Source organism: Tupaia chinensis, unplaced genomic scaffold (assembly GCF_000334495.1).
Source record: "Tupaia chinensis unplaced genomic scaffold, TupChi_1.0 Scaffold139757_1, whole genome shotgun sequence".
NCBI classification, from domain to species: Eukaryota; Metazoa; Chordata; class Mammalia; order Scandentia; family Tupaiidae; genus Tupaia; species Tupaia belangeri.
In genome coordinates, this window is record NW_006199637.1 from 226,819 (window position 1) to 240,630 (window position 13,812).

A 13,812-nucleotide genomic window follows, 5' to 3' on the forward strand; every position below is an offset into this window, starting at 1 on the left:
TCAAAAAAAAAAAAAAAAAAAAAAAAAAAAAAAAAAAAAAAAAAAAAAAAACCTTCCTGCAGGGTTTCCAGGCAGTATTATTCCCATTTTACTGAAGAATCAATGAGCTCGCTGAACTTTTCCCTCCGTGATCAAGCTGTCTAGCGATGGAGATAGAGCTCCACCTGTTCCTGAAAACGTAGTTCGTTCGTTTTGCTGTTGATGTCCGTTGTTCTCTCCCGCACACATTCCTGTGAAGGCTGCCCCCTGGGGGTGGAGTCAGAGCTCTGCTGGGAGCTGAGCGCAAGGAAGAGGCAGGCCTGGTGTGGACCTGTCTCCCCTGATTCCGTTACCACCTGCTCAGTGCTCACAGTTCTGCACACCACCGAGCCCACTGCTCTGACACAGTCGGTCCCTAACGCAAATCCCAGAGGTGACTCTATGTCCAATACAGGAGAGGAAACTGAGGCTCAGAAGAGAGAAGTTTCTGCCTAGAGTTTCACAGACAGCAAACAGTAAATCCCACTGGGCTAGCTGGGGCCTAGTCCAGGAGTCCTGCAAGGAGCTTTCAGTGCAGGGACCTTTGCAGGCCTCTGAAGTTGTCTGCCCAAAGTCTGGTGAAGCCCAATTCTAATTAGGATGGGAAGCAGTTGATTAAATGAGTGCCAAGCACCTTCGGAGCTGGAGGGCACAGAGCAAAGGCAGAGGAGTGAGTGCAGCTGGCATGCTCCTGCTGCCCCTCATCTCTAAACAAGCACGGGCCAGGCTGGCTTGCTCTCACCTGGGTGCACTCAGCTGTGGCCCGACAAGTCTCCTTGGGCAAATGGCACTCTCCTAGTTTTCTGGCTGTGGACTCTGAAGCTCCAGGCCCCACTGAAGAGGGGCCCCCTGGGAACTGGAAGTGGTGAGTGCCCCTGGAGGCACATCAAGCCCTGCTTTCTTTGCCCAAGTGGCTGATCTAGCCTCCCTGGCATCCTCTTTAGCGTTCCTTTATCTTCCTGCAGGTGGTGGAGGTGGCTGGAATGATAACACTTCCTTGCTCTGGGCTGGAAAATCTTTGCTGGAGGGTGCCACCGGAGGACATTCCTGCCCCCAGGCCATGAAGAAGTGGGGGTGGGAGACCAGAGGGGGTTTCGGAGGGGGTGGAGGGGGGTGCTCCTCCGGTGGAGGAGGCGGAGGATATATAGGTAAAGATGATTCGTGTTCAAGGTGTCACCCCTCCCCCTCTTAGTCCTAGGCACCTCACCTCCCTGTCCTCTCCCAATTTCCCCTCCCTCCCCTGGCCCACCCAAGTTTGGACTGTGATGTAATTGCACGCCTCCCTCTTGGCCTGGCTGGACCAGCCAGAGGCAGGATGTTGGCTTGAGAGCCAGCATCCTTCCTCCAGGCTTCCCTAGCAACTGCATCAAGATCCCACGTGATTCTTGATCTCCCCCAAAGTCGCCGATAAAGAGGCTTTGGCTTCCCAGACTATTCTCTGAGCCACCCATAAGGATGCACTGGCATGAGAACCTTGGAAGCCAGGAGCCGCCGCCCTTGGGGGCCAAGCCAACTCCTTAAGGGACTGGTTTGTGGTTTCACAGACTCCTCACTCTCCCTCCTGGTCCCAGCCCACCAGCTGCCGGAAAGGCGCTTCTCTCCCTCGTGGAAGGCAATTGTGGCAGGGCCCCCCCCCCCCCCCCCGCCAGCCAGCCTGCCATTGGCGCCCTGCTGCCTAGTCTCTGCTTCAGAGCAGAGTGGCAAGAGCCTTCTGAAGCTGAGCGGCTGGGGGGCGAAGGCCCCCCCCCCCCCCCCCGCCAGCCAGCCTGCCATTGGCGCCCTGCTGCCTAGTCTCTGCTTCAGAGCAGAGTGGCAAGAGCCTTCTGAAGCTGAGCGGCTGGGGGGCGAAGGCCCCCCCCCCCCCCCCCGCCAGCCAGCCTGCCATTGGCGCCCTGCTGCCTAGTCTCTGCTTCAGAGCAGAGTGGCAAGAGCCTTCTGAAGCTGAGCGGCTGGGGGGCGAAGGCCCCCCCCCCCCCCCCCGCCAGCCAGCCTGCCATTGGCGCCCTGCTGCCTAGTCTCTGCTTCAGAGCAGAGTGGCAAGAGCCTTCTGAAGCTGAGCGGCTGGGGGGCGAAGGCCCCCCCCCCCCCCCCCGCCAGCCAGCCTGCCATTGGCGCCCTGCTGCCTAGTCTCTGCTTCAGAGCAGAGTGGCAAGAGCCTTCTGAAGCTGAGCGGCTGGGAGACGAAGCTCCACCCTCCCCCAGATTAGGACACACTGCATGCATGCACTGTGCTGTCCGTGTCTGTGTTTCGCTCTGAAGCTGTGTGTGAGATGCTCGTGTTAACCACATGCTCTTGTTTTCCAGGCCCTGAGGGGGTGGGGGGAGGAGCCATGGGGGGAGCCCAAGATAACCCAGCCCCAGACGAAAGGAGGGACAGGAGCCTTAAGGCACAGGGCCCATTTCTCCCAGCGCCCCATCCCACCCCTGCATACTGGAGAGCAGCTCCCCAGTACCCTGTCCTGACTGCCTGGAGGAAGTGCCAAGGGCATCTCCCAGCCTGTGGTACCTGCAACCTCTGTGTTCTTGCTCACATGGACAGCTCCCAGGGGTTCCAGCAGAGCGGTGGAGACTCCCTCGTGGGAGCTGGCCTGGACTTGGAGGGGAAAGTGGCATACACACCCAGTATCTGTTGAGCCAAGGCCCCAGTGCAGCCTCTGTGCCCTGAGCCTCCCTTCCCTCCCCCATTCCCCTGTCCTGAAGGTCCCCAGTGACCCCTGGCTTTGGCCAGAGCTGCATGCCCCGCTGATGCGCATGTGTGTCCAGACTTTGGCACCCACCTCTCTGTGTTAAACTCTTCTCTGCTTTGCCACAGGTGGCAATGCAGCCTCAAACAATGACCCTGAGATGGATGGGGAAGATGGGGTTTCCTTCATCAGTCCACTTGGCATCCTGTACACCCCGGCTTTAAAAGGTACCCCCCTCTGCCAGGTGGCAGAACAATCTTCCTTAGGCCAGATCTCCCTCGAAGTGAAACCCCAGGTTACTGTCACGTATTCAGGATACAAAGATGACTGTGAGTCCCTTGGAGGCAAGTCTTCTATGGCCTATCTCGCCAAGTTGTCGGGAAGTCAGGGTGGGTGGTTCACTATGGACAGGGCAGCACTGACCACGAGACAGGCAGGTCCCTGAAAATGCAGGGGGAAGAGCCGGCATGCCCGAGGGTCCTACATAGGGGCTGTCCCCTTGCACACAAAGTGCAAGCATGGGGCCACATGCCTTCTGTCTGAGTCCCACTCACCAGATGCACCAAGAATTCCCCACACAGAGACATGCTTCCCTTGGCAGTGGGACCTAGTATCAGGGACCCGAGGCCCCATGGTGACCAGCAGAGATAAAGCACAACGGCTGAGAGCGAGACCACGAGACAGTCATCACAGGCTCAGCCCAGACTGACCCTCCCTCCTTGTCCCCAGTGATGGAGGGCCATGGGGAAGTGAATATTAAGCATTACCTAAACTGCAGTCACTGTGAGGTAGACGAATGTCACATGGACCCTGAGAGCCACAAGGTCATCTGCTTCTGTGACCACGGGACGGTGCTGGCTGAGGACGGTGTCTCCTGCATTGGTAAGGGGGCAGGGTGGTGATGGGGAGGGCTTTGGCAGTTTCCATGATCCAGGATACTCTGGACTCAGTTTGGTGAGTTTCCTGCCCACTTCCCCTGCCTGTCACAACATGGGGGACAGAAGAGTTCAGGTATAAAAGGTGGGTCATAGATCCCAAGGGAGTCTTAAGAGTCATCCAGTCCCACCCCTACCCAGGGCATGAACCTTCTGACATCCCCATCAAGGGGCCATCCCATCCCCACTCAGACATTCCCAGTAGAATGGCTCCATTGGCAGGGGTATAGGTAGGTCCTACCAGAGGTAGGACCCTGTTCCTTTGAACTTCTTCTCAGGCTTCCTTGACAGCTACAGCCTTTCGAGCACAATATTAGAAGGCAGTGCTCCCATCTTCCTCCTTTAAGTCTTTTTCAGATTAAATAACCCCAGTTTTTTAGATCAGTTCATATAAGATACTGGCGTGTATCTCCTTCCTGTGTTGTGGTGTCATCAGCCCTCTTGAAATGCAGTGCCCAGGACTGAGCAGGAGGCCTCAGTGTGGCCTGGCTATCAGGGGCACAGGATAGCTCCCCTGTGAGCTCTGAGCCCAGTACTCCGGGCCACAGGGAAGTAATCCAGCCTTCCAGGATGTTACCAGTGAGACACTCTCTTGCTGGATCATATCAAGTTTGGAGTCACTTAAGGCCTCTAAATTGCTTCTACGTCCACTTTCATCTCATTTTACACCCTCCTCCCACAGTTGTACAGTTGATGTTTGGGCCAACATGAATTTGAAATTCACCCTGTTAAGTTTTCCCTCCACCCAAAAGCTTGTGAGTCTGTGAACCAGGCTGAGCCTGCTCCATGCCCTGGTCCCCTGAAAAGGAAGGTGTGACAAGGTCTCCAGGGATGGGAGGAGCAGGCGGTTTTTGTCCCAGCTGGGGAGGGTATTTCTGACTTGGGACCAACTCAAAGGAGAATTGATGTGGTTGTCAGTGCCCCATTGGGACCTGTCTTCCAGTGTCGCCCACCCCGGAGCCCCACCTGCCACTCTCGCTGATCCTGTCCGTCGTCACCTCTGCCCTCGTGGCTGCCCTTGTCTTGGCTTTCTCCGGCATCATGATTGGTGAGTTCTCCAGAGCACTGGAACTTCTGAATGGGCAGGAAGGCAGGTTTTGCAGAACTGAGTAGTGCCCCAGGCTGTGCCACAGATGCCAAGGTGTCTCTCTGTCCTTCTAGTCCCTGGAATTGGGTGGGATGGTGACTTGAGCAGTCCAGGCCAAGCCAGAACAGAGCTCTGCACCCTCTACCCACCAAAGCAGCTTCAGCTCCCTAGAGGAGCCTCTGATTCTGTCCTTGGGTGGCTTCCTGGTTGCTCAAGGGGACAGGGCACTCTTCAGGGGCCGCACAATGGCTACAGCCCTGCCCTGCTCGTCACTTTCATCGATCATGCTCTGGTGGGCACAGCTCCCAGTGTCGCTCACTCTCTCTGAAGTGCTCAAGGCCGCTCTTTCCAGACCCTCCCATGCCTAGCAGAGAATGCAAAGTTGGTTCTGAGTGTATTTGCATTTGGCCTGTGAGCCAAGGTGAACTGATCTGCAGGTCACAGAGGCTCAGCATGGTGCAGCCAGGCTCCTTCTGCTGGCAGTAAGATGCCCAGGACAGATGGGCAGAGAGGTGAAGACAGGGGAAAGGTTCCTGGCAGCACTCGGAGTCAAGGAGATCCGGGGGTGGACAGGGAAGTGGCAGCACGTGTGGTGTCCCCATATGGTGCCATCCTTCAAAGGGACAGGCTAACAGGCCCTGACAGTCATTGCTCACTTACTCCGTGCTTGGCGGTGTATCCATTCCAGTTGGTTGCAGCCTCAAGGAACCCTAGGGTCACAGTTGGTACATTTCACAGAGGAGGGAACTGAGCACTGAGGGCTTGACTCACTTGCCCTGACCTGTAAAAAGGGGGGTCTGGGCATCTCCTCTGAAGGGCAATTTCATCCTGCCTCTTGGGGAAATTGGCCCTGCAGGATACCCTCACGGGTATAGGTGCAGTGATAATTGTCACTCACGCTGTCAAAGCTCTTTAGAATTTTTCTAAACCATGTAATGTGTGAATTCATTTCATTGTGACAGCCCTGGGGCTGGGCCAGGGGAAGCAGGGCAGGAGTTACTGTCCCTGCATACAGAGAAGGAAAGCATGGTCTGAGAGGCCACGTGACCTGGTCAGCATCCATCAGCTTGTAACAACCCTGGCGTGGGATTAGAGCACAGGTCCTCAGACACCTGTTTAGAGATTGTTTCACCACATGGCTGTTCTCCAACTATGTGGCTTGGCAGGTCTCCAACTGTAGGCAGCACAATTGACCAAGACCCCAGCTGTGCTCTCACATCATTGCTGTATTTGCACAGAGGCTGCCCCACCCAACGACAGCATAGCCAAATTACTAAGGTGGGCCCATTCCTGGAGGACAGGGGGCTCCTCTGATGGCCCACCTTGACTCCACAATTCTCCAGAGCCTTGCAGAAACTTCTAGAAGCCATGCAGCATCCAGGGTGGTTCCACCCAGCCTTGACTCTCTCTCCCCTCCATGCAGAGTCAGACTTGTAGCATGGTCTGATGTTTCTCCCAACCTTTCCTGGTTCTCGCCCCATTTTCTCTCCTAAATACTTCCTAATAAAACTAACTCCTCCTTGGGTCTGCCTGTTGGAGGACCCAGACTAACATGACTGCCTCTTTATGATAAATAAGATCTTTTCCATTTACGTGATTTGAATCTTTACCTTAAATGATGATTCAGCTAAAGGTACACTTTCACATCTATAATCACTTTGTTAGTACTACTAAGGCCAATGGGAAAGCTTAGAGCTTTGGGAAGGAGATAGAAGTTATGGGAGGCTTCTTGGAGGAGATGGCCTGGACTGCAAGGGCCAGGCAGCCTGACCCAGACCATGTTGCAGCTGACCTCTGTCTGCCTGCAGTGTACCGCCGGAAGCACCAGGAGCTGCAAGCCATGCAGATGGAGCTGCAGAGCCCTGAGTACAAGCTGAGCAAGCTCCGCACCTCAACCATCATGACTGACTACAACCCCAACTATTGCTTTGCTGGCAAGACCTCTTCCATCAGTGACCTGAAGGAGGTGCCCCGGAAAAACATCACCCTTATTCGGTAAATGCTCTCCCACCATCCTCCAAGGGGAGGTGCAGTCTAGAGAGTTTGGTGTAATCATAGCACCATAAGAACACCAGCGGGGCCATCCCCACAGGCACTTCCAGCCCTCACAGGGGTCAAGGCTTAATGTTCAGGGCCATGTGGTGGTGGGGATGGTGGTATTTTAATGCCTGTGTATTCATGGAGTCTATAGAATGAAAGGACAAGTCATGGAAAGAACCAGGGCTCTCAGAACCACCCAGGTTTTCCTTCCCCAAACCTTCCAAACCCCCCTCTACCCCAGGTAGACAAAGTGCCCTCCTCTGAGCATCCAGGACACCCTGTGCACACCCCTATCATTCACTGACCACATTCCACTGCAAGAGGCTGCCAATGACCGATCCCTGCCTAGGGCAGGTGAGCCTCCCTGGGGCAAAAGCTGTGTCTTACTCACTTTTCCAGTGACTTGGCCCTGGTAAATATTAGACATACAGTAACTATTCTTGAATTTATAAACAATTGATCATTATCATAAACCTTTGGCTGGCTGAGAACCAGCAGTTAGCGTAATGGCTATTGTCGCTGGACTCCCACGTAGTCGACCGCGGTTCGTGTCCCAGACCTGGTGGCTTAAAACTCACGCTGGGCGCGTGTGCATGCATGCCCAAGATCCCGAGAGGAGAATAGAGGAGAAGGGATTGTGGCGTGGCCATCCCCCCTGGGGGGTGATTTCTCGCTTTCTGTCTCTATGTCTCTCTCTGTCTGGCGAGCGCACGTGCCCTACAGTGAAAATCTCTCAAAAAAAAAAAAAAACCTTTGGCTGGAGCCATTTCTTCCAGTCCCCAGAAGAAGAGAGGGAGACCTGAGACTGCATAGCAAGACCAGGCTGAGGGTGTTGCTCCATGTGCATGTGACCCCTTGCCTCTGTGCGCAAACCATGGGCCCTGGGTTCAGGGGTCCCAGCTGCTTCCCCACTGTGGCCTGTGTGGCCCTGCCTCATCTCATCTTCTCTTTTGCACAGGGGTCTGGGCCATGGCGCATTTGGGGAGGTATATGAAGGCCAGGTATCCGGAATGCCCAATGACCCAAGCCCCCTGCAAGTGGCTGTAAAGGTAAGAGGCAGCTCCCTCCTGAGCCTCACCTTGGCCCCTGGTCTCTGCGAGCTGCAGCTCTGAGCTCACAGCCTCCTCCTCGTTCCACCCTCCCCTCTGTGCCCAGACGCTGCCTGAGGTGTGTTCAGAACAGGACGAACTGGATTTCCTCATGGAAGCCCTGATCATCAGGTAAAGCCACAGAGAGACACCCCACCCCACTTCCCACTGGGAGGAAGATCATAGAGGCATTTGTCACAGATAGATGTCCCCAGGAAATGGGGCTGTCTCAGCATGTCCCCTCTTCCCCAGTAGCAGACTCCCAAACATTCAGGACACATCTTACTGGAGAGGAGCAACCCCTGATGGCTGGCTCAAAAACCAATCTGTGTATCTCAGCAGCCCACGGATAGCACTCTGCCTGCAGCCAGCATCCCTGCTGTCACCCATTGGTTCTTGTTCCCTCCCTTTTTCTTAAGAAATGGAGCATGGCGTTTTTGACTGTAGAAGATGACATTTCCTTCCAGGTAACTCTTCCCCAAGGCCCTTCCCCTGTCCAGCTGGTAGGCCCCATGTAAAGGAAATGTGCCCCTGGCATGGAAGGCCACCCCGCCCTGGGCCCCACCGGCAGGGCCCTCAGCCGCCCTATACCCTTTAACTTGTTGCTAGCCTACCCTTAAGCTGGAACGCCGAGCACCTGAGGCTCCCGAGGACATAGCTCTGACAGCAGATCCCCTTAAGGAGAAGGCAGATATCTGACCTCAAGGTCCAGCAGCTCATGGCCCCCATTGTGCTAGGAAGCCTCTGAGCATCTTTGCCTGGGGTTTGTAGGGGCGAGGGACAGTGCCTGGACTGTCCTCTTGTTAGAAGTGGAAAGAGAAATGAGGCAGACCATGAGTGGTGGCACACTTGTGGGGCCAGGAACCACAGGAGGGCACATAGTGGGGTCAGCACTTTGCTTTTAAAATACAACACTGATGCTTGCTAACAGAGGGGAAAGTCATTTAACAGGCAAACGAGTGCAAAGTTCTCTGTTTAAAAATCCTGTAGTAATATTTGCTTTATTTTAAAAAATTAAAATTTAAAAATTATAATAATAAAATCACATTTATGTTCTGATTATAAATGTGGTAATACAAGATTATTGAATAGAACTTGGAAAGTAGAAGAGCCTAGTCTTACTATTTGGCAATAAGTAAACATTACCATTTAGTGGAGCGTCACCCAGTCTTTCAGTTCCACGTGTGCATATGTGTAGTGTGTGTGTGTGTGTGTGTGTGTGTAAGTGTGTGCTCATGTGTTCATGTCTGGTTCCCTGTCCCCACTGCCCTGTATGACCTAAAGTTTCACAGCTTCCAACCTCTTGCCCTCAATCCCTCCCATGAGGAATCCATAGGAGACAGAGTGGACCAGTGAGGCCACCCCTCTCTCTGGCCCTCTCTCATGCAATGTCACCTGGCATGTCTCCCACCGTCCCTCCTAGAGGCTTTCCTCAGAGAACTCAACCATGAATGTTAGCACCAATATCTGAGAAAGACATTCCCCTGCCCCCTTCCCCTCTACAACGCCCCCTCACACCCAAGTGCAGCGTCCTCCACCTCCACCCAAACACTCTCAGACCAGCTGAACTGCTGCTACCCTGCCCTTGTTTGTTCGTCTCACCTGTTCAGCAGTGAGATCTCAGCTTAGGCTCAGCATGGCAGCCCTGCGGCCCATGTTTACAAGCACGCTTACACAATGTGGCTGATAAAAAGTCGCTTTATAACCCCCTCGCCCACTTAAGATGTTCCCAGACTCAGCTCTCTTAAATTTGGTACGCCTCCTCTGCTCTGCAGCAAATTCAACCACCAGAACATCGTGCGCTGCATCGGGGTGAGTCTGCAAGCCCTGCCACGGTTCATCCTGCTGGAGCTCATGGCAGGAGGAGACCTCAAGTCCTTCCTCCGAGAAACCCGCCCTCGTCCAGTGAGTGAGCTCAAGGGAGGGGTGGGGGGTGGCAGGGAGCCTGAGAAACAGCATGCTCTGCAGACCTGGAGGTCAGCCAGTTGGCTTGGAGGAGGGGAATGACCAGATAAGAGAAACAGAAGGTGATGGCTGAGCCCCAGCCCCAAGGAGCTTGTGTAAGACCTGTGCAGTGGTTCTGTATCCTGAATCTATTTTTATGGCCACAATTCTGGAAAACCAAACTAGAGACAAAGAGACTCTAACTCCTGGCTGACCTGGGGAGATCATGCTACATCCACTCTCAGCCCATGGAACTCATCTCGTAAATAGAGATGATAATGCCCAACATCCATCCCCACCTTGTAGCTTTGCTACAAAAATAAAGAGCTGCAAGATTTAGGAAGCTGCTATATTGCATTATGGTTAAGAGAACAGAGTATGGAAGTGAAGAAACCTAGGGTGGACCCAGGAATCCCAAGCTTCAGCCTTGCTTGGTTGTCAGACACTCACGTGGTGGAGGGCATCGGCCCCTCTTTAAGCTCAGTATTTGCACGGGTGAACCAGGAGTTGAATGTGAATATCTTAGAGGCGGTTCTAAATTAGGAAGCACAGCTCCTAGGAGACCTGGAGTCCAGTTCCAGTCTCTGCAGAGTCTTCAAGAGGCCCTGGTCTTTAGAAACAGGAGCAGAGCAGATCTCCCAGATTAGGATCCAGGCTCCTTGAGGAGCAGTAGACTGTAGAGGCCACAGGGAAGATGAGCCTGGTAAGAGCAGTGACCACACCCCCCACACCATGCCCTCAGGGAAACGGAAAACAACTGAGGCCCCAGAAAGCCCAGAACTGGTCACGGGGAAGCCCTGAAAGGCATGGCTGATCCCAGCTCACCTTCAGTTTGGCTCAGTTTAAAAGACCTACACTTAGTAGCCTCCATACGGTTGCCACCAGCCTGGGTGACCCTTCCTGGCATCTCAGAAGAATCTCATCTCACCCGTTGAAATGACAAGTGTGTGTGAACCTGAGCTCACCTGACAGGACACAGGGCTGGAGACCAATGACCAATGACCAAACCCATGTCATAACAATCCTCATCAGCATTATCACCCTCCTCATAGCTTTTGCTTTCCCGAACACCACCCCAGTAAGCAGACAGTGCAGACCTCGCCGCCACTTTACAGATAAGAAAACCATGGCCCAGAGCAGCTCTATGACTTGCCAAGGCCACAGAGGAAATGGAAGAGTCGGACTGGAACTAAGGACTTCACCTGACTCAGTGCCCTCTCTCATCTACTGTGCTATTTATCCGCATGGTCCTTTCTAGGGAGCTGTGGAGTCCTTGAGAACCAGCAACGCCAGTCATCCCAGAGTTTCTGCCTAGGTTCGGGCATCAGCCTCACTGGCTTGCCCACCACCATGTGGGAAGGCAGAGCCTGCAGTCCCCAAGACCCCGAGAATCTCATCAGTGCTGCTGGTAGAAGTCAAATGAGAGCCACATGGCATAACACCTCAGAAAGAAGCATAGCTCAGGTTTTCCCTCTGGTCATCCCTGAGGCTTAAGGAAAGGAAGTACTATGCATGCAGAAGAGGGAGGCTAAGTGCAAAGGAGTATGGGAATCCAACACTCGGGCACGTCCAGGGACTTCAAAGGTGGGAGGGGTAGGAGAGGAGTGGGCAAAGGCGTCTCCCTCCTTTAATGATGAAAGATGACTTATATATTATTCCAAAGAACAAAGCACCAGCAAGGAAAGGCAGATCCTCATCCCTCCCATCGCCTCCCATGCCAGAGCCACCCATGGAGGGTCAGAACAGAAGCCTGTGGCCAGGTGCAACCTAAGAGCAGGCACTGCCACAGGGTCTCCCACAACAGAGAAGACAGGAGATCACCCACCTTTGGGGGAGCCACTTCTTAGGGTTGGGATCCACCATCTCAACCAAATCTGTTCTAACTCATGGCCCCACTTTTCTTCTGTGTGGCTCTCCTTCCCAACTGCACATCAGCATCTCCATGAGCCCACACCAAGACAACACCCAGCCATCCTTCTCCTCGCCTCCCATCTACACACCCATCCCAGCTGAGCTGGTCCCTCCTCAGATACCCAGAACATGAGGGGTGATTATAAACGCCGGGTGATGACCCTCCAGGGTAACGCCATGCTAAGCTATTTGAAGCAGCAGCTTCCCTGTGGGTTATGAAGTTTTGTTGGGCTTCCCATATGGATTCTCGGGGCCACAGAACCTAACTTAGGAGATGAGGACTAGGTCATCTGTGAGGGGAATGTGACTTACGGTAGCCAGAGGGGGCTAACTTCAGTAAATCCTACACAGAAGAAAGGAGGAGGAACTGGCCAAAGGACACATGCACTAAAGAGAGGGCGAGCAGAGTTGGTCTCCAGGTTCTGAAACTCACTGGCTTCCAAGGCCTGAATTCCACCTGACTCATTTGTTTGAATCACCCCGAGACTTACAGGGGTTCCCTGATGACCAAGTGGGTGCAGGCATCAGGCTGAGGGTGCAGGATCAGACAAGACCCTGGCCTTCACTTTGTCAGCACTGGAACTCAGCAGGTCCACAGACCTGAGATCAGGCCAAAGGCCCTTAGAGACGGTCTAAGGGGACATGGCCTTAGATGACAAGTGTACAGACATGGAGTAACAGGACAGATGTGCAGACACAGTGGAGAGAATGGATGCCCAGAGAAACCATGTCTAGCACAGAAATTAAATTTATGGATACAGATGAAAATACTTGGTCCCAGGACCCCACCTCTTCAAGAATGAACATTCCTTTGTCATATCAAAAAAAAAATTTTAAGACCCTATTTAAAGCAAATAGTCATTGAAGACTTACTATATGCGGAGTATAGGTAACCGCTGTCTTTTAGTAACCATTGATTCAATCAGTAATGACAAGAGCCATTCAGAAGTCAGTAATCTCGCTGGTAAAGGTGCGTGTTTTTAACCACCATAGTCTCTTCCTGTCAGGAGCACAGTAAGCCCACATGTAACAACCGTGTGGGAGACACTCAGCGCGTAGGTGGTTCCTCAGATCCCAGAGGTCCACAGTCCACAGGTGAAAGCCCCAGAGGTGGACAGAGGTCAGGTCTTTGGCTCTGGCTTTGACACCACCAAGGCAGGAAGGAGCATCTGGTGTCAAGGAAGAGTCGGCCCATCAGGAGGCAGAAAATTTGAGGCCCCAGAAACTTAACTGCTCATTTTCAAAGTGGATTTTTGCTTTTTTAAAATACATATTTTGTGTTCCTTGTTTGATTTTTTTTTTTTTTGACATAGGATGTGTATGCTTGCTAGAGAAAGCCAGAGAAAGAGAGAGGGAAACTGAGAAAACATCTCCCAGGGGGATGGCCAAACCACAGTCCCTTCTCCATTCCCTTCTTGGGACTTTGGGCACGCATGCACATGCCTTGCGTGACTCGCAGGCTGGCGGGTCCGGAGCTCAGACCATGCTGTCGGCTATGTGGGAGTCCAGTGCCTTAACCATCATGCCACCTGCTGGCTCCACTTCTTCCTTTCATGTGTATCCATTTCAAATATATCTCAATTCCATTTTTCACTTGGTGAAAGAGCTCCCACCCCATATTCTGCCATTCTTCACCTCCAGATAGTGGAGACTGCTCAGGAAAGGGAAAGATACCAGCATTATCTTACCTTTCATTAACAGATATTATCGTTTAGGAGTAACCCTCCAACTGTCTCTCACACACACACACACACACACACACACACACACACACACAAATCATTCCTGTTTGCCCCCCCCCATAAAAGTAGGCTGTGAACCTCAACAGTGTCCAGGAAGCAATGTCAGTGCCCATGCACACATCTGCACACACACACGTGCACACACACACACACACGTGTATGTTCTCAGACACATTTCAGAGCCCTGCAGCTCTCCCGTTATTAATTTTCGATGCACACTAGCATGCGGTAAAGACTCCAGTCATTTCCATCACAAAGACACCTACTTAGCCCAGGATTTCCCACACCTTTTGTGTTCTACAAGCAAGGTCCTCCCCGGCACCCCGAGCGCACACGTGTAACCATGAGTGTGTGACGACGCTC

General features: G+C 53.2%; 1 protein-coding gene across 1 annotated transcript in view; it reads left to right on the plus strand.

Annotated features, from left to right (window-relative positions):
- The window catches only part of ALK (ALK receptor tyrosine kinase), a 216,418-nt gene that overhangs the window by 169,243 nt on the left and 33,363 nt on the right, over nucleotides 1-13,812 (plus strand). Inside the window, 7 exon segments of the mRNA XM_027765802.1 lie at nucleotides 2,831-2,929; nucleotides 3,432-3,584; nucleotides 4,581-4,685; nucleotides 6,533-6,719; nucleotides 7,723-7,813; nucleotides 7,920-7,984; nucleotides 9,628-9,757. Coding sequence (XP_027621603.1) covers nucleotides 2,831-2,929; nucleotides 3,432-3,584; nucleotides 4,581-4,685; nucleotides 6,533-6,719; nucleotides 7,723-7,813; nucleotides 7,920-7,984; nucleotides 9,628-9,757 — 830 coding nt within the window.